Source organism: Orbicella franksi, chromosome 12, assembly GCF_964199315.1.
Source record: "Orbicella franksi chromosome 12, jaOrbFran1.1, whole genome shotgun sequence".
Lineage (NCBI taxonomy): Eukaryota > Metazoa > Cnidaria > Anthozoa > Scleractinia > Merulinidae > Orbicella > Orbicella franksi.
Genome location: NC_138156.1, coordinates 24,169,637 through 24,188,369, shown reverse-complemented (window position 1 = coordinate 24,188,369; position 18,733 = coordinate 24,169,637). Strand labels below are relative to the sequence as shown.

The 18,733-nt window shown below is 39.5% G+C and overlaps 1 protein-coding gene across 1 annotated transcript; it reads left to right on the top strand.

The window, feature by feature from the left end:
* The first annotated feature begins 3,900 nt into the window (after positions 1-3,900).
* On the top strand, positions 3,901-18,230 carry LOC145463662 (transmembrane protein 214-B-like). The gene is made up of 20 exons (XM_081447432.1): positions 3,901-4,206; positions 5,934-6,193; positions 6,549-6,614; positions 7,487-7,574; positions 8,055-8,186; positions 8,945-9,027; positions 9,170-9,275; positions 9,454-9,535; positions 10,599-10,706; positions 10,878-10,917; positions 11,243-11,344; positions 11,705-11,796; positions 12,070-12,115; positions 12,485-12,565; positions 13,155-13,187; positions 15,257-15,380; positions 15,512-15,608; positions 16,415-16,583; positions 17,145-17,506; positions 17,922-18,230. Exons 1-20 carry the CDS (start codon positions 4,092-4,094, stop codon positions 17,989-17,991), a joined length of 2,256 nt encoding a protein of 751 aa, XP_081303558.1. The 5' UTR covers positions 3,901-4,091; the 3' UTR covers positions 17,992-18,230.
* Positions 18,231-18,733: the final 503 nt, after the last annotated feature.

Below are 18,733 nucleotides of genomic sequence, written 5' to 3'. Positions count from 1 at the left end.
CGATAGCTGTGAGAAAACCGGATGAAGTCCGGAAACATTGAATGATAAATACCCCATATCCTTTCTCTACAGCCATTTGCAAGGCATAGAATATGCAATTTAGGCCAGTTTACAACTCAAAACATCCCATTTTCATCATAATGCTCTGTATTTGAATTTCGCATTTCAAGTGAAATTTATAGGACGAAATGTAAATAAAACAGTAGTGTATGTTTGCGAAAACCATTTTGCCTCAATCGATCAGCAAACATAGCAAATGTGAAGTGTGAGGAAGAAGTAATTTAAAAACTAAAAGCTAGGGAATCGTTCGGTCACATATTTCAGATATTTAAAATACGAAGAGGAATACTATACTTACAATAAAGTTTGTTTTGAATAACAATTAATTTTAGGAACACGTACAGCGGGGTTTCATTTTTCGCCTTTAGGGGACATGCAGTCTTCTCGAAGCCTACTTCGCTTAAGACTCAAGAACGGTTTATTTAGGTGAACAAAAAAATACTGATCTTTGCGAAGTAATCAACATAGTCTCCACTGAATATAGAAAAGCTAGAAATAATTTGGCAGATTTCGGACGGCAGGTATTGTAGTCAAAACACTTTGTGAATCACGCGACAAAAAATATTCACACCCGGAGCGCTAAACTCAATTCCCTTAGTCGTCCTGTTTGATTCCGTCTTGTTTGGTTTTCACGATAATTCTGCCTTCTAAATCACCAGCTCAAAGACTGGCTAATGAATATCAAATAATGCCAGTTCACAGAATGAACTGTAGGCATCAAATGTATTTGTATGGACGTTACATTAGCATATTCGGCTGCCAGGCGATCTCATTTTGGGGTCTATTCAGGCCAAACGTTTGCATAAATTGTCTTGGTGCTGTCCGTGATATTTATTCTCTCGGAGAATATTTCACTGTCCATTCCTGTTTTGAAGTGTCACTTCCCGTTAGTGCTTTCGCGCACATTTTTTTTTTTTTCATATATACTAGTCGTGGAATAAGTCAAAGTTTTAAATGACTTTCTTCCTGATTTGACCTGTTTTATTTGCTATTTCAGTAGTAATAAATCGAACTCTAGTGGCTGGCTAGGACTTTAATTCAAGCATAGTTAGTAGAGGAGACTATGATTCAGGGTTGATATCCGTTTTGTGCTTGCGAGTGATTTAACATCTGAGAAAAATATGGTTTTGACCTGATTCTTGTATACCACGTCTGTACTAAAGCATGACAAAACAACATACAGAAACTGTGCATTTTGATTGGTAGGAAACCGTATTTACTTTCTATAACTTTACCAGCAAGAGAGCAATATCATAATTTGAACTTTTTTCTAAAAGAAAAGCAAATTTTTTCTGAAAACACTGCCATATTTCGTTCTGGCCCAAAACTTCCTCAGCGCACCTTTCTGAGGCAACAACTAATAAACGACTACGACTGACTAAGATTTTTTAGTGGAAAAATTAACGTGGATATAGTTCAGAAAAATACCAAGACGGCTATATAACGGAAACTTGAAAGCTGTGAGAGAGCGCACGTTTAACCCCGAGAGGTTTTGGTTTAGCAAACTTCTAAATGTTTTTCTAAATCGAAGCAAAGAAGAACATCGAGGTGATATGTCTCTATTATATGCATATATCTGTAATAATCAATTTCCATTTTAATGTCTTCATAAACAAATTTTCCTTTGAAGACACCTCATTTATTAAGTTTTTCTTCTTTTATTCTACTGTAATTTTCTTCCAATTCTCCATTTTTTCCATCAAACGCGCCCTTACAAAACAAGTTCGATTTTTCTAACATCCTTTGCCACTCGCAGTGGAAATATCTTATTTATTTTCTCTTCACCGTGGCGAACGTGAAGTATGTAATCGTTAACACAGTTCATTTCAGATTTTCGCAAATTCACTTTTCTGCCCATCTTTGAATTAAATTAGTTATTTCTTGTAAACGTTAGTTGAAATGTGTCAGTTGTAAAAGGAAGCTTCTCCACACTATTTCCGACACTTTTAGCACCACTCAGGGGAAGAATAAAAGTCAATTAAGATTTAAAATAGCGGTTATTTGAAATGAAATTCTAAGCTGAGAAGATGTGCAGATGTCTGATAAACAGAAATGTAAATCTGTAGCACATGTTGTTAACTTGCAAAATGAGTAAAAACATAACTTTAAAAAAATGTTAGGCGTAATATATTCCTCGACGACGAAACAAGACGACAAGAAGAAGCCCTTGAAGCCATCTGCGACACTTGGGCAATTCAAGTATATGAATTTGAATACCTTCGTAAGTCTTATTTCAAACGCCGATTATAAACAATTTGAGAGACATTTCCAGATACGTTTTCGACGTTACTGAAAAATTTGGTTGTTCGTTGTTCGGTCCAGCCTGTTTTAAAGCACATATAGTGTTGGTGTAAAGAATTATTTTCTGTCTAAAACGATCGATTAAGTAAAAACCCCTTAGGCCCGTAGGAACAAATATTACAGTGAGGGGTGCACAAGGGCTGGTGGCGTATGCTGATGGATGAGACCCATCCTTGTATGATGATGAGACCCATCCTTGTGGGGGTGGGGGAGTCCACGGGGATCCTCCCTCGAAAAATTTTGTTTGGGGCATTTTAGGACACCTTTGTGAGATACGATTAGGCCTGCCCCGATTGTGCTTGTAAAATGCTGACAAGTTGCTCACTGGAATGCCAAAAAGTTAATGCTAAAAAATAGCCAAAAATCGAAGAAGTTGCAACCTAAATCAAAATTCTTGATATTTTTATATAAACGCCGGATTTTTTTGTCGTTCTTCACAATAATTGCGAACATGGGTCAAGAAAAAAATTGGAACTTAGCTTTAAAGAGTTACTCGCAAATATGGGTGAAATTTAAGGATACTCTTATGTCTACGGAACAAAACACATGGTTCATTCGACGTCTTGCCGAACGTTGTTAAGTGACAGGTTTTGTGTTCAAACTTCAAAAGGTTGATAAACATTCAAGAAATTCCCATAAATTGATATTTTCTTTGAAATCGTTGACTTTTTCGTGCTATATTTTGCTCAAAAGTTTCTCAAAAAGGCAAAACTTGCTCGAGGTTGCTAGAACCGCGAAAAGTTGCTCCAAACGCCAAAAGTTGCTCAAAAGCAACATGACAGCATCGTGGCATAAAATACATTTAATATTTCCGACTGGTAAGTATATTAAATTGCCCCCAAAAAAGTGAGGGGAAGGATAACGGCCTCCCCCGGTCCCCTTCTTTTACGGCCATGGCCCTTGCCAGTGGCTATTCAGTAATTTTTAACTATGCATTAAATTGTGTTTCTGACTGTGATCAGTATTTATTCTCTCATAGCAATATTAACACTATGTCAAGCAAACAGGAGTTGTGAATTTAAAAAAAAAAAAAAAAAAAAAAAAAAACATTAGGACGTTATCTTCAGAAAGTTTCTCAAGACACGCATGATTTCAAGATTGGAACCGAGAAGTTCTAAAACGCCTCCGCCATAAGGCAGCACAATTCAAATGCTCAAAATTGATCACGAGCATGGATGAACCCTTTTCACTCCACTGTTGTAAAAACTTAACTGGTGTAGTTTATAAAGCTATTCTTTCCGGCTAAATGCGCTACATCTTTAACGATCTCCACCAGGTCTTTAACATCAGTCTTTTCTCTGGAGCATTTTGTATATTTCTGTTTTGCTCTGGAACAAAATTATGGCTGAAGATCTTTTAAGTTGGATCCTTGTTGTAAATCTAGTTGACAAGGAAATTAAGTCAACCTGGACACGATGAACGAAACACATCCTGACTGAAATGATAAACAATTTACTCAATTGGAAAAATATTTTAATACTGTAGACTTTTTGCTATACTTTTTTCCCAAGATATAACTTGGTTATGAAATAAATGTTCTCCTTCTTGACCCTTCTTCTTTCCCACTGGTGGTAACCGTATCGTATTTATTGCCGGGTGATATCACGTGAAGTCGATCGTGAAGTCAATTTCTGGAAGAAATTTTGGCGGGAAATTCGAGATTTTTTTATATTGAGTCACGTGGTAGTGTCTTCCCATGATTCCAGCGCAAACTATTGTCCAAATTCAATATGGCGTCCAATGGGAAGTGGGAAGTAGTTGGTAAAGGTGGAAAGAAAAGGGCTTCTAATGAAGGGAAGAAGAACAAAGTCAAGGCGTCTGATATACCTAAAGCAGAGATTGTCAGTAAGTGCAAAAAGTCCTTCTTTTGCCAAGCTTTTACTGAACGAAAATAGCTTTGCGTGCTGTGTTGCCACGTAAGCTAAAACACGAAAAAAAAAAAAAATAAAATAAAATAAAATAACCAAAGACGGCCGTAATGGGACAGGTAGCTGTATCGTTATGTACTTTCTCTACCTTATAACGCGTGAAGCACGTTGGACAGCGAATCACAAATGCACCACTTATTTCGTGACTTATTTAAGCTCTGATTCCCGACATTGATTGATTGTCGACCGTTGTGATAGCTACAAGTACTAAGCGTAAGTTAATTAAAGATAACAGCGTACAAGTCACAGTTCATGCGGCCGTTTTTGGTCTTTTTTCGTTATAACTACCATTTGTATAGTTACATACCAAATGTAGTTAATTGTATGAGTACAGGTGGTGACCTTCGACTTTTTCCTCTGTGGTTGATCCATGGCCAACAAGAGGGATCATCAAAATTTAACAAACGAGTGAATCCCCATCCACGTATATCTGAAATTTCTGTAAGTCACAAGATCAAACTCAGTTTGGCACTTCACTAGTAGAAAATCCTCAAGCACCAAATTTTTACATGGAAATCATGATATGCTCACGATAGCTGTTCACTGATGAACCCCTTCGCACTCCTGACATGTATTGTTAAGGTGGCTCAAAACAGTTTCCAGCAGTTAGATTTTGATGGCTCATTATAATCACTCCTTATCATGTGATGCCGGGAGGCGCGGTGGCCTCATGGTTAGTGCGCTCGTCTCCGGATTGAGCGGTCCAGGTTCTAGCCCTGGCCGGGGACATTGTGTTGTGTTCTTGGGCAAGACACTTTACTCTCACAGTGCCTCTCTCCACCCAGGTGTATAAATGGGTACCAGCGAACTTAATGCTGGGGGTAACCCTGCAATGAACTAGCATCCCATCCAGGGGGGAGTAGAAATACTCCTAGTCGCTTCATGCTACAGAAACCGGGATAAGCTCTGGCCTGATGGGCCACTTGGCTCGCATGCAGACTTTACCTACCTATCATGTGATGCCACAATCACGATATCGAAAAAAAAAAAAAAACTGTCCAATCATTGGTGACCACGTTGTTATCATTTTTGTGACACAATAGGTTACCATAGCAGCAGTATGAGCTGCTAAAACCACCCTTAATTACAGCTTTAGGAGCTTATAATTAAAAAACAACAGGGTGAATTTTTTTAGATTATCTAATTTTAATAAGCATGATAAGACACAGCTTTTAGGAAAGTTTAAAAAAATCTGCACACAGGGTTCAGAGCCACCTTAAAGTTTTGAAAATTTAAGCCACCTTAATGACCAATACCCACTGGATCTTGTGCAGATAGTCCAGATAATCACAAGTGTGATTTTCAGTAAGTCCAGACAAATGAATTTTATAGTGTGTCAGGCATTCAACATTAGCTCTGTTACAACACAGTTCTTGTCTGATGGACTTGTGAATGATTTTTAGCCTGATGCTCTGGCTCAGTTCAGCTCAGCTTGGTGCACTCTGCAGGGCTGTCAATAGGGGCTGTAACCTGTAACACCTGCTACAGCTGAGTATGTTTGATGAGTCCTTGATGTTATGGTTGAACTGGACTATAGTTGATACAATTCACCTAAATGGGAGCAAGTTTGTTATGGGTGTGAAGATCAAGGTCACAGTTGACTCAAAACTTAATGAAAGCCCTCACATTCAACTTACCTTCCAGACCCGTTGGCAGAATCAAAAACAATTTACCAGGCATTTAAACACCCTAAAGTTCCTGCAACTGATGTTGGTAATGGACATGTGAAACATGCGTTGGATGTCACAGAGGAGCTTCCAGCAGTGGTACTTGCAGAAAAAGTCCCTGAACAGGCTCCAGAAATAAAGAAACTTAGTGCTGGTATCATTGGTGGCAAGAAAAAAACAGCATCGACCAAACCGCAGAAGACAGATGAAGAATTACTCCAAGAGGCGCTATCAAAGGTACTTAAAATACTCCTAAAAATACCTGAAAAAGCCTGTTTCTCATGAACATAAGGGGTTTGAGGTGGCTTGAAAGAGTTCATGAGCAGGTTCATTGGTAGCTCTTTAGCAGGGGTTTCATTAAGGGCCAGACACTGGGCAAATTGGCTGTTAGGATTTGCCCACCTGGTTTGACCACATAGAGGAAAGTTTCTTTGTAACGAAGTTCAGTTCAAAACGTTTTGCCCGCCTGTGAAACTCTGTTGTCCTCCTGTTGAAAAATTTGATGAAACCCCTGCTTTAAGGATTGTGTGAATGATGACATGCAGATAATCTAAACATCATTTATGATGCATTTTTGCTGCTTTTATTTGAGGTGGACCTTGATGAGCTGACTGCAATGCTAACTAACCTGGAGTCATCCTTCCCAAGTAACCCATCTGTAAGTATACAGTGTAGCTTGATAATTACTTCTTCACTTGATTGATAGCTACTACTTCACATATACTGTGAATTATGGATGAATTAGGCTGGTGTTCAAATGTGGCTCATGTATGGCAAAGCTATTTTCAATTTCCAAATGTATACAACATGTAATTTATCCTGACAGTATCTTGTCAAGCAACTGACAATATGTAGAAAAAGCATGTGTGAGCATACATACACATTTGTCAGCCTTAGCAGGGCTCGAAAACAGTGCCGTCCAGTCATCCAGGACAAGTAGATTTTCCTGCTGGGCAAGTAACTTTTCATTCTCACTTGGCCAATGGGCAAAGGCCCAGGCAAGTCGTCTGCCAACTAAGAAAAAAAACAAAAAAAAAACACTAAGACTTGCCCAGGGCAAGCAAAATTTGAGAGCTACTTGTCCAATGGGCAAGATGGATTTCAAGTTTTTCTTCAAGCACTGCTTGGGAACTGCATGTACATCATGGTGTTGAACTTATTTCTCTGATGTTGGTGGTTACTTTAATATTGATACAAGCCTAAACGTAACAGTTCTCCAAGGCAGAAAAAAGACCTAAGAATTAAGCAACAATAAACTAGAAATAAACAAGGACAGTTAGAACTGAGGAGATTAGGGCAGATTTCATATGGCAAAGATACTTAAAAAAAAAAATGCTAATTTTTCAAGTTGGGGTTTGAAGGCTGTCAGCCTCTTTTTTTCATAAACTTGTGTAATTTCATAGCTTGTGTAATTTTTCCAGGAGCAAATTAGTTGGACAAATTAATTTGGAAATTTACAATGTGTTTTAATGTTTTGTCTAAAGTTCATATAAATCTTACATGTATGTTTATATTTTTGTTGTGGTGTAGATTTGGTTAACTGATATCGCTGCACACCTTCAGCTCAAGCTTAAAGGTGTTCCTCAAAGAGACCCTGTGTTTGAGGGCAAACCAGCAGGTTGGTACAAAGTTAACAACCACACACATGGCTATCACTAGTGTTCACTGCATGTATTAAGATTTGTCCTTGATGAACTGATTAACATTACCTGTTAGAAAATACCCCAAGGAAAATATGCACACTGGTTGGTTTAAAATTGTGTTTCTATAACTCAATAGAAACACAGAACTAGCATGAGCTGTTGTTGATGATGCGCCTTTGCTGATGGCGGGAGCAAAGAAAATTGTCATTTTGACAAGCTGTTTTTCTTTTTTTCATTGTGGAATTTTCTTAAAGAAATATAAAACATGTATCGTATTTCTCCCGGAAGTTTGGGAGAACTTCAAAAAAGCTGTCGAAACACTTGCCTATTGGCTTGTGTTCCCACAGCATTTCTCATTCTCCCAAACTTCCATTGGTGTAATTTGATAGAAACGTGGTACATGTTTTCTATTTCTTAAATCATCATATCTTTCTTTGATTTCATTCACTCCCCAGACTACCCCATGTGCTTGGTGCCTGCTCAATTGAAGACATTTTTCTTTGACCTGTTGAAGAAATGCACAGAGCCAACACTGAAACTTATCTACCAGCGTTCCGCTGAAAACATGGTGCAGGAACTTAGCAAAGGTGCTGTTACATGTTACAAGCATCTTGAACATACAGTCATATACTTTAGACATATATGTACCGATTGGCAAGAGTATGATAAAGGAAAATGTTTGTACTCTATCCATAGTAGCCCGCACTCTGGAGCTTTTCTCAGTTTCCATAATGATAATATGACAAGATGTACATTCTCTCCTTCTGGAGGGATGCTAGTCTGTTGCAGATCACTCCTCAGCATTTTGTCACATTGCTTTGACTGACAGTTTGCCAATACCCATGATACCCCTTGGTAGAGAGAAGTACTGTGAAAGCAAAGTGCCTTGACCAATAAGACAACACAATGGCTCTGACCAGCACTTGTCAGTGAACGCAGACTGCTTGATACAAGTCAAGTGCGCTAATCTCACCCCCACACCTCCCTTAGCTAGAGTGATGTTATCTATATCCCAGTTTAGAGAAAGATGTAATTTAGTTGTTGCTCTTTTAAACCACATCCTTGTTTCCAATGGGAGTCTATCCAGAGACTATCTAAGACACACTTTTGGGAAACCTCTTGTGTTATTTGTTTATTTTGTTATTGCCGAGGTTCCTCTGCTTATGATTGACTTACAGGTGTATATCAACACAAAGCTAAGCATTATCTTTGCGTCTTATTATATTGCCTTGTTAACTAAATTTACAGCTTCAACTACATCTTCATTTACTCTGATCCTGAAAGAAATTTCACATATGTTGCCGTTTCTTACTTATGTTCCTTGATGTCTGTGCTCTCTGTATAGGTTCTTCTGCTTATGGTGACCAGATCATGTTGCAATTTATTGTACAGCGCCAGCCACAAATCACCTTGGAAAATTTAAAGGAGGTAATATATACTGAACTCAAACAGAGGGTGAAATTTTTTAAAACTTATCCTATGATTTCTTAGCCTCATTGTCACTGACAGGGAGTGTGAGAAGTTGATCGTAATACGCTTACAAGCGTGCTTGTCAATTTGCCATACACAGGTACAGGAGATGCTTGTAGCTCGCAAGACTCGCACACGTGAAGCTCTAGCTTTGATGTGGTGTGCAGGGCAGTTACCACAAAAGGACCTATCTCAGGGCTTAGCAGGTTTGTAATCAAGACATCACAAGACAAATTTTAGCTTCTGAAGGCTGCAATGCCTTGTCTATCTCAGCAGGCAGAGTTAATATTAAAGTAGAAAATGGCAGGTGAATACAATACAAATAACCAACTGGTTTTATTGTCCAACAAAAAAGCTATGACATTTTGATTTGTTCATTTGCAGTGTGGATGGAAGTTATGCTGCCTCAGTTGAGTGTAAAACACCTGACAAAGTATTCCATTTCTTTTCTTGAAAATCTCCTAAGGTAACTATTGTTGTGATTGCACATGTACATTTAGTACGTCAGTGACTCATTGTCGGCTTGGGTAGTTCTTCTAGCTCCTTCTTAGTGCAAACATGTAGATCTTTGAAGGGCAAGTCACTTAGCATCTGTATCCTCTATACAGTAGGCCCGGGTTGTTTGAAAGGTGGATAACGCTATCTACCAGATAAATCACTATCCAGTGGATAAAGTGTTAGCAAAACAAACCATACTATCTACTGGATAGTGATTTATCCGGTGGATAGCATTATCCACCTTTTGAACAACCTGGGCCAGGCCTTTTTCGCAGCATCCATCCAAAAGCAAATCTCAGCAGGAAACAGGCAGTCTTGCTGATCTACAGTAGCAGCATTGTCTTAATCAATGACTATGTAGAGCTGAACGCTCTTAGAATTTCTAATTGACCATCTCCTTCCCCTTGACCTGTTCACAAGAAGTCAGAAGAATGTGTATTAATAGCAACATCAGTCTTCCAGCTGGAAAACAATCAGTATTTTAGTGAGAGTTTTTTGGGTGAAATGTGTTATATCCCCAAAAGGATCTGATTTGAGTAGGATTGAGTAGAGTCAGCATCAGTGGCATCAAAAAGCTTGCTGGCTGACATGTCAGCCTGCACATCAGTGCGATTGGGTTTGTTACCTTTGAGTAGAGACACAGTGCTACATTGCTAATCTCATGATTGGTCTACCTTTCATCCCGTTTTCCAGAGAAAATTTTTGTTTGGGGAGACAAAATATATCTTTCCATTTACATTCCGTCTGAAATTTCTGGAGTTTTTGGGTAAATATCAAACAACCCCAATTTCCATTTTAAACAATTTCTGGGGGAGGATGCCCCAGCACCCTCCTACAGGGGAACCCCCTTCTGTAAAATCCTGTATATCTCGAACCCCCTTCTCTGAAATCCTGTATCTGCTCTAGTCTTGTTGATTCATACAATGCACAGATATCAATATTTTGTGTAGATTTAGAATATTTTGCAAATGATTCTCATATCAACCAATTCCAGTCAACAGGCCAAATTGTTATTGTCATTTATTTCTCAGTACATGCAAACCTGTGAGTGACCAAGGTGCTCTTTTTCAACCTAAAGAGTTCTTTGGTGTAATGGAGGTGGCTTTTTCTCCAGTATCTCCTCTGGCTGCCAACCCAAGGTAATAACTAACTTTTCTGAAATGACCATTTAGTGCTTCATCTTACTTTCATTTATATGCACTGTCCTGCTTACTGTGGTTTATACGAAAGTTGGTAAAATTACAATTGTAGTAAAAGACAAGAATTTTGAGGGAATTTGAACATTGATTCATTTTGTTTCTTTTATGTAGCTTGCAGCGTAAGATGTTGTCACTTTATCCCAAACTTAAGGTACGTAATTTTTGATATTTGTCATTGCCCTGTAAACGTTATGGCGCTGGTTATGTTATCATAACCTTACTGGTTGTACATGTATGAACAGAGATGAAAGTTTTACACTGTATGTCACATGGGAGAATATACCATCAATTTATAAAGGCGTGGAGTGCACCAGTTTTAAAAAGCAATTTTCAAGTGGTATAAATAAAATGCTCAGCCTCACCTCAAGCTTGAATCGAGGGGCGAGTGCAAAAATGGCTGTTGCAGCTATTACTTGGATTGTAGATATCAAGTCGTAATGGCTAATTCAAACATTTTTTTTTCAATTGTATATCAGAAACTCTCACTTGGCTCAGAATCAAGGCCTGTCAGCAGACTGTATTTTCCCGCCCTCCTCAGTCGTCTTAACAGTGAGCTTCCATTAGAGTACCAGACAGAGGTAAAACATTGGCCTAATTTAATGCGTGTCTTTACACGTCGCGCCACCATGTGTTGTATGCTTCCTCGGGTTATGGGACGTGGGTTATTGTTTTGATTGAGAAGTTAGTCGTGAGGTTAGGCTTCACATGTTCTTCATGGTCTGAGCTTTGCAAGGCTTGTTTAATATGCAAGTTGTTTCTGGTTCAATTTTTCAATAGGCCATTTCCATGTTACCTTTTGCCTCAGTGTCAAAATGAGTCTTCGTGCAAAACCATTCATGTTATTATTTTATTTCACTGTTACTGTACAAGTTAGATCGATGATGCCAGATTCCCGGTACAATTCAGTGTGACGTTCATCGTATTTCGTTGTGTGTTAGGTTCTGAGTTGCCTCGTGATGTGCTTGGAAAAAGATGAAGATTGTTTCACAAAGTGGGAGAGCAGCTATTTAGCGACCTTACAACAATCAGGGTAAGTTTCGTTCATAAAGTAAGGAGTATTATGGTCATTTCGCGGCAAACCTGTTGTGGCGTTGCCCACAGTTTCTATATAGTCTCGATTGTTGCTTGCTAACAATCTGGAAATGTCTGGCGGACTTAGTGTAACCAGCACAGAATTGACCCACTTGAGATGTGACGTGAGCGGAGAGGCCTGAGCGCTCACATTCCATAACAAAAGTAGTGTTTTATGTTAGTCGCTATCTCAACCTCGACCTGTATTAAATTTATGTTGTTCTTATTTCAGACTGTTGTTAAATCATCTTCTAAACACTTGGAATTCATTAACTAAGGTATGTTTATTTGGGAACTAGCAAAAGAACAATCTCACAGATCGAAATGTTATAGTTACTGATTTGTGAGTGTTGTGCAGGAAAAAATGTTTAATGCCGAGGGTGGGAAAACACGCAAGTCAGGATAGGTTTTGTTCTTCTCCAGTGCGGTTGAATAAATAGCATGTTTGATCTGAAAATTGAAACCACTATATGTCAAACTGATTGTACGTTATTTGTGCTGGCTTGCCTGGCTTTTGTGCTTTCTACTATAAAGAATCAAGTCATTTGTTCGATGAGGTAAGGTCATGTGAGGTAAAGCATTATACACGATAAATCGAACAGCAGTAACAATGCACTAACGCCTTATCGTAAACGTCTTCTTTACAGGGTGTTAAGAGCAAGCTCTTTGATACCGTTGAAGTTTTTCGAAGTAAAAACGACCCTCTTTTGGAAAGCAACAAAGCAAAGGTAGGTTCCTTTAAAATAAGTGTATCGATAAAATAGTCTCCTTCGCCATGGTTATTGACTTCCGTCGTTAACAAATGTCTTGTGGTCAGGATCCTATCTTTGAAAAAATTGAATGAGCCCGTGGTATTTTTTCAGAGACGTTGCTAAAGAAAGTGTCGTATTCTCGTGGCAACAAGCTGATGTGAGAAGTTTCAGCGTGGTCATAAGCGCTCGTACTGTTTTCTGATTGGAGGATAGGAATCGGTAAATCGTCGGGTCCGTCGGGTACTCGAGGACATTCTTGTCTATCTCCGCTCGCTCCAACTGTCATTTTGGTCGTTAATTTGGGGATACTGTGCTGTTTAGGTGCACTCAGATTTGTTCTGATCTAATGCTGGATTCTCAGAACTAATTTGAAAGATATGTTTGGCAAACAGTGAGGAGAATTGATGTTTTGGACATGCTTGTGAAAGTATTTAGTCATTGTACGGCAAGGATTGAACGTGCTACAGGTGTCGTGATATTTTATTACCTGTTTGTGTTTGTGGAGACTGCAATAAATATTTAAATTCTCATCTTAACGAAATGTCTACACTTCCCTTCTTCACAGGTCGGGCTGGACAGGTGTGTGAAAGCTTGCCAGGTAAGCGAGGAACTCATCGGCTCAAACAACAAGCGTGAACTAGCTAGTGTTAAAATCGTTCTGTACTTAGCTGTTTAATTGTGATGTGAAGGTCGTTTATTTAGGATCGTTTCAGCAGGTTGTTTACGTTAACGCCTTGTAATAATCATGCCAGATGCCACTCAACCAATCAAGTGCATGTCAATCATAGCGGTTTTACATGCTGTAGCGCTCTGTGATTGGTTAGCGAACCGAAGTAACGTGATATTCACGTGATAATTTGATATTGTTCCAATGCAGCAAGCAGGGTTTGTTCTGTTGTCTTGGGTTTTCCCTGAGTCTTGTGCTTGTGCCAAGGTTCTTTGTACAAACTGCTTGGCTGATTTGAAAACAAAAGGCGAGCGCGATATTTTATAACGTGACTGTACTGATTGAGTTGAGGTGACAATGGCTGAAGACAACAAAATGGTGAGTTTCACTGCTGTGCAACCAGACTTGAAATGTAGCTTTTCAGAAATGGTCAATCTCATTATGTTGTCTGTTTGTTCTCCAAGTCTTGCTATTCTCATTAAGAAACCTTTTTCTAGCCTTGTTATTGATCACGTTACGGATTTCTGAAGATTATTTAGTGCATAATCATTGCCAGAAGCGTTTCCCAGCTATTTTTGCAAGACCCTTCGTTGTATCGTACTGTGAAATCCATTTATGGCAAACAATAAGTAAAGTACACCCTCTTGTTGTCGCCTTTAACATAAACAAGTCTGAGTTCAGAGTAAACAAAGTTATTAGCTGCTAAAGAAAACGTTTAGGCTGCTTTGGCGGGAAGGTGAAAAACTTGCCTCTTTATCAAGTTGTAGTTGATAAAGTTAATTAAACGCCGTAACGAGTTTGCAGAGCTTTCGTTTCGAACAATTTGTCTTCCTCTTTCAGAGCAAAATGCTACGACGAAAGGCTCGAAATAATAGCTTCACAATCACAAACTTTCTTCCGTGGTTCGTTAACTCTTAACAACTTCAAGTGTTGACATGGGTTCCCAGGACATTCGCGCTTTTCAATTTGTACGTTAATATTTGTAGTAAGTAATTTTACTGAATATGCGGCGCCTCACCCAAGGGAAGCTAGTGTGTTTTCTCCACCCGTTTAGTTTTGTCAGTTACGTTTTTCTTGTGGCATAATGACGAAGGATAACAGATTAGCAAAGTGAAAACAGGAAAGAAAATTACGGCCAACTTATTCATGTGGTCTGTCTTTTAATCAGTCACCGTATAAATTTTCACATCGGGTATTGGAGATTATTAATTTTCTTGCAGGAGCTTTTATTTGCATTTCATTTCGTATACACTTAATACTTAGCTCGAAAATAGATGAGCGGTTTTGTCAGAAATATTAGTAGATATCGGGTATTTGACTTGGTTGAATAATGAAGGCTGATATTTTTCAGTCGTGCTGCAACCAACTTGACATCAGGCCTTCATTGTCCGCTTGCTATGTTCAAGCTGGTGCGTGTCTCTCGTGTAATTAATAATTCATCATATCACCTGCTTCTGAAATCTTAATGTCGGACTCGAAGTTCGTACACATTTCTTTTATCCTAAATAAACCAATATTAATGAAGATGTCACTGGTCTTTCGTTGCGCTGTTCCATAAACCATTTTTTTCAGGACCATTGTGTATTTGCAGATGATTTACTAGGTCGGAATTAACTAGAGACTTGTTGCTGAGGCTTTTTCTCGCAATCCTACTTGACCGCTAATCATTGTTGCTAACTGGGTCTTATTCTTATGAAACCATATTTGGCTCCTTAGAAACATCACTGAATAAGGAGGCGGGGCAGGGATGGGAAAGAATTTCGTCTGAACGCGTGTACAATGTAGGTACAATTTATGCCCAAAACTGTAGCCTGCACCCATAGGGTCTTTTCAATCGTTGAGAAGCTTAACCTAGAAAGAGGACAGAACAAGCTACTACCTGCCCAGCACGCAATTTTGTACTGTCCCTCCTCATATCATGGCCGGCTTAGTGAGCTTGAGTCAGAGGCTACTTGTACTTTTATTACGATAGCGTCAACAGTTATCTTTTGTCTTTTCAGGCCATAAAGGAAAAGAAGGCTTGCAAGCGTTCGTTCTTTTCCTTCGGAAAACTCCTCAAGTTAGTTTTGTTGTTGTTAATAGCAGCTGTTGCTTTTGACATCTACAAACACAAAGGATACAAAGGTACGGTGCTGCTTGTGTTTTTTTCCGGCTTTTTACCGTCGGGTGTGTGCCCTGTTGATGGAGTCAGACGCTCTTTCACACTTTCAAGTGCTATCAGGAATTTAAATCTAGTGTTTTGTTTCTGTTAAAAGCGAGCAAAACAGCACAGATTGCAAAGGATTATGGAATAGAACAGGCAGCATTAACAGGATATGGACAAGCAAAGAATGGATTCGATGTTGCAAACAGGTAGCAAGCTGTACATGCTGTGAAGGTTGTTTCAAATTATTTTTCTTCACTTTACCTTACGCATTAACTTCTGTACGTGACTAAAGCCTCGCATGTGCCACTGTCTGCTTGTACCACTGCTATTGTTTAAATAGAATGAAGTCACTCTGGGCATATCAAACATGATATCCATTCGGGGTTTCATTAAGGGCCGGGCACCAGGCAAATTGACGGGCTGTGAGGATGATTTTGCCCACCTGGTTTGACCATTTAGAGGAAAGTTTTTCTAAAGAAAAGTTCGGTTCAAAAGTTTTGCCTGCCTTTGTGAACCAATTGCCTTCCTGCTGAACCCAACCCCTGTATCATAAACTCTTTCCAGGTTCAAAAAACGTCTGGTGCGATTTAGTGGATTAAAGTAGTCAAGCGGTTTATCAGTGCTGGCGCTTAGTGCTAGCTTAGGGATTGATTTTATTACCACCTCCAGCATGGGATGCCTTTCCATCGCAGCTCCTCCCCTCCCCTCCCCTCCCTCCCCTCCCCTCCCCTCCCTCCTCTACGCTTGCATTTTCTCAGATAACCCTACTGTTAGCTGCTATCCATCTATACTCTTGGATGCAGATAGGCACTGTAGGAGTGAAGTGTATGATATGAAGTCCAGTTCCTGAGTGATCAAATTCTAATTTCTCGATAAGATATCAAGGGTACTTTCCACAGCACACCAGAGAGAAAGTTGTTTTGATGCGCGGCTGAATTCTCTTTACTTAATGAGTGATTACCAGTAACGAGAATCTGCATAATGGTAGCAAGCCCTGAATGTTTGTTTTCAGCTGGGTTCAAACGAACTATCCGACGTACTACAGCAAGTTTAGAGAGCACGCCGACCCATTGGCTACGTTTGTCTGGGAAAAGCTCAAAATTGTTGGAGCGTTCATCGCAGAAACAACCAAACCAGCGAGAGATTATCTTAACGTCAAAATACCACAGCTTTTAGAAAAGGTGAGAAGGACTTAATTGGACCATTTATCATATCATCGTTTGTGTTCTGACGTGCGCTCTTTTCGCCGCTGAAAACTGAAGGAGAGAGTACAACCATCTGTTTGTTGTCAATTCCACGCAGACGCAGCCGGCGGCTATTGCAGACAACCTGGAAATATTTAAAACTCAATTTTTATGTGTTTTAAATGTACCCAAATGTTGAAATATGAATACCATCTCTCTAGTAACCCCCTCGTCCGCAGGGGAAAGCTTATTAGACAGGTGAAACGTTTTCGGTACAACTTTTAGTCTTAGAAGTTTCACCAGCTGCATATCCAACGACACATCCGAGACGTCTCGGGGAAAGTGAAGTCGATTTAGATTAAAGGATCTGAATCTCACAGAAATGTGGCGTACGTTTCGATATAAGAGCTTTAAAAGCAAAATAAGGCATAAAATCTGTCGATTTCACGAAGTCAAACGCTAATCAGTCGGACGGACGTTTTGCTCAGGTGAGCATTTCTGGACTACACGAAGTAATTTTCAGTACCATTATAATAATCTTTTGTATTTTTCCTGAAGATTGAAACCGAGGGCCCCGTGTATCTTGGTATAGTTCGCGACCATTTAAAACACGTGTGGGACAAGTGTTGGCCTGTGGTGTATAAATACCTGATTATAGTTTGGGATTTCCTGTCGGAACATGTTCCAATCCTCCTCGCCAAGGCACAGGAGCTTTTAACAAACCTTGCATATAAGATTTACGAACTCGCCCCAGACTTTTTCTCGGCTGTGGCGTCATGGTTCGCGAAGCTTGGCGAAAAGATCGTCGAGAAGCTGCCTGATGTATTGGCTGTGATTCAGGAATACGTCATCATAGCTGTCAATCTAGCTGTCAATCTAATCCACAGTGCGGTGGAGTGGGTGCAGAATATGGCTGGAAGGTACGTAGTGTCGTTGTGTTTTGACAAATTTAACTCACTATCTATGCAGAACAGTTTTGACCGGTGCAGCAGCGTGACTGGTCTTAGTTTCGGTAAGTAGCATGTTAAGTTTGCCCTGATTAATTAGAGCATGTTGTGTTGTGTTGTAAATTGCGAATTGTGAAACCAAACGTTACCTCTAGAACAGTAATTTGTCGCCTCCCCAATCTCTTCTGTGCAGTTCTCAGCTTCATTTCTCAATTTAGAAGCCCAGTTAACTCAATGTCGTCTAGCGACACATTTTGTAGCTTTTCGTAGTGCGTAGCTCATACACAAATTTAACGTTATATACATGTAAAGTTCTTTTCACCTCAATTTAACGTGTTGGTTTACTGATGATTTTAAGTAATTGGTCATTGATTCATTTTTTACTCAGTTCTGAGGTGCAAGACACAGTTCATCAAAAATCAACAATGGCCGGATCATCAAAACCCGTACCACAATAAATCCAGTAACTGCCCGCATCAAGGGACCGTGTGACTGCGTTGAAATTTTCACTCTACCGTCTTTTGTCACTGACAACACTTGGGTCGTGAAACAATGCTTGTTTATACAATCTTTGAAATTTGCAGACATGAAAACCTTTGCCAGTATTTTTGTCAAAGGTCAAAGGATTCATCATTTTATTTGATTCACCTCACACAATACTGAGTTCTCTAGAATAAACTACGCCCAATTTCTTGTTGCGGATTGTTTGTGGTGTCATTGTTTCCTAGGTAACTATATCAATTACTTGCAATAAGGGCTATAATATTCACACTGGCGCATAGGAGTCGGTGAAAAAATAATAGGATTGGTAAAACCAAAACCAAGTTAAACAGACTGGCCTATCGCAAGGAACACAGGCAGCCGGAGAAGCAATTCAAATTGGGAGAAAGTACTGTAGCCGGGGCCAAGCGCGAGCAAGTCACGATTGGTTGATTAAATGAAATATTGAAGTGGGGCGCGTCTTTACTGACTCGTACCCAGTCGTCTCTCATGAAAAAAGGTATGAGACAACTGAGGAGGAGTCTGGCAACCGAACACTAAGCAGTTCAGAAATGTCGTGTTGAATTAAAGGTTTGGGATCAGATTTGCTTCAATTTCAGCGGCGTAATAGCTTGATTGCGAGTGATTTAGCTCAGTGGACGCCTGATGCTGGCAGAGGTTTTAACGCCATTCTTTTTTTGCCGTTGTTCGTTAGCAGAT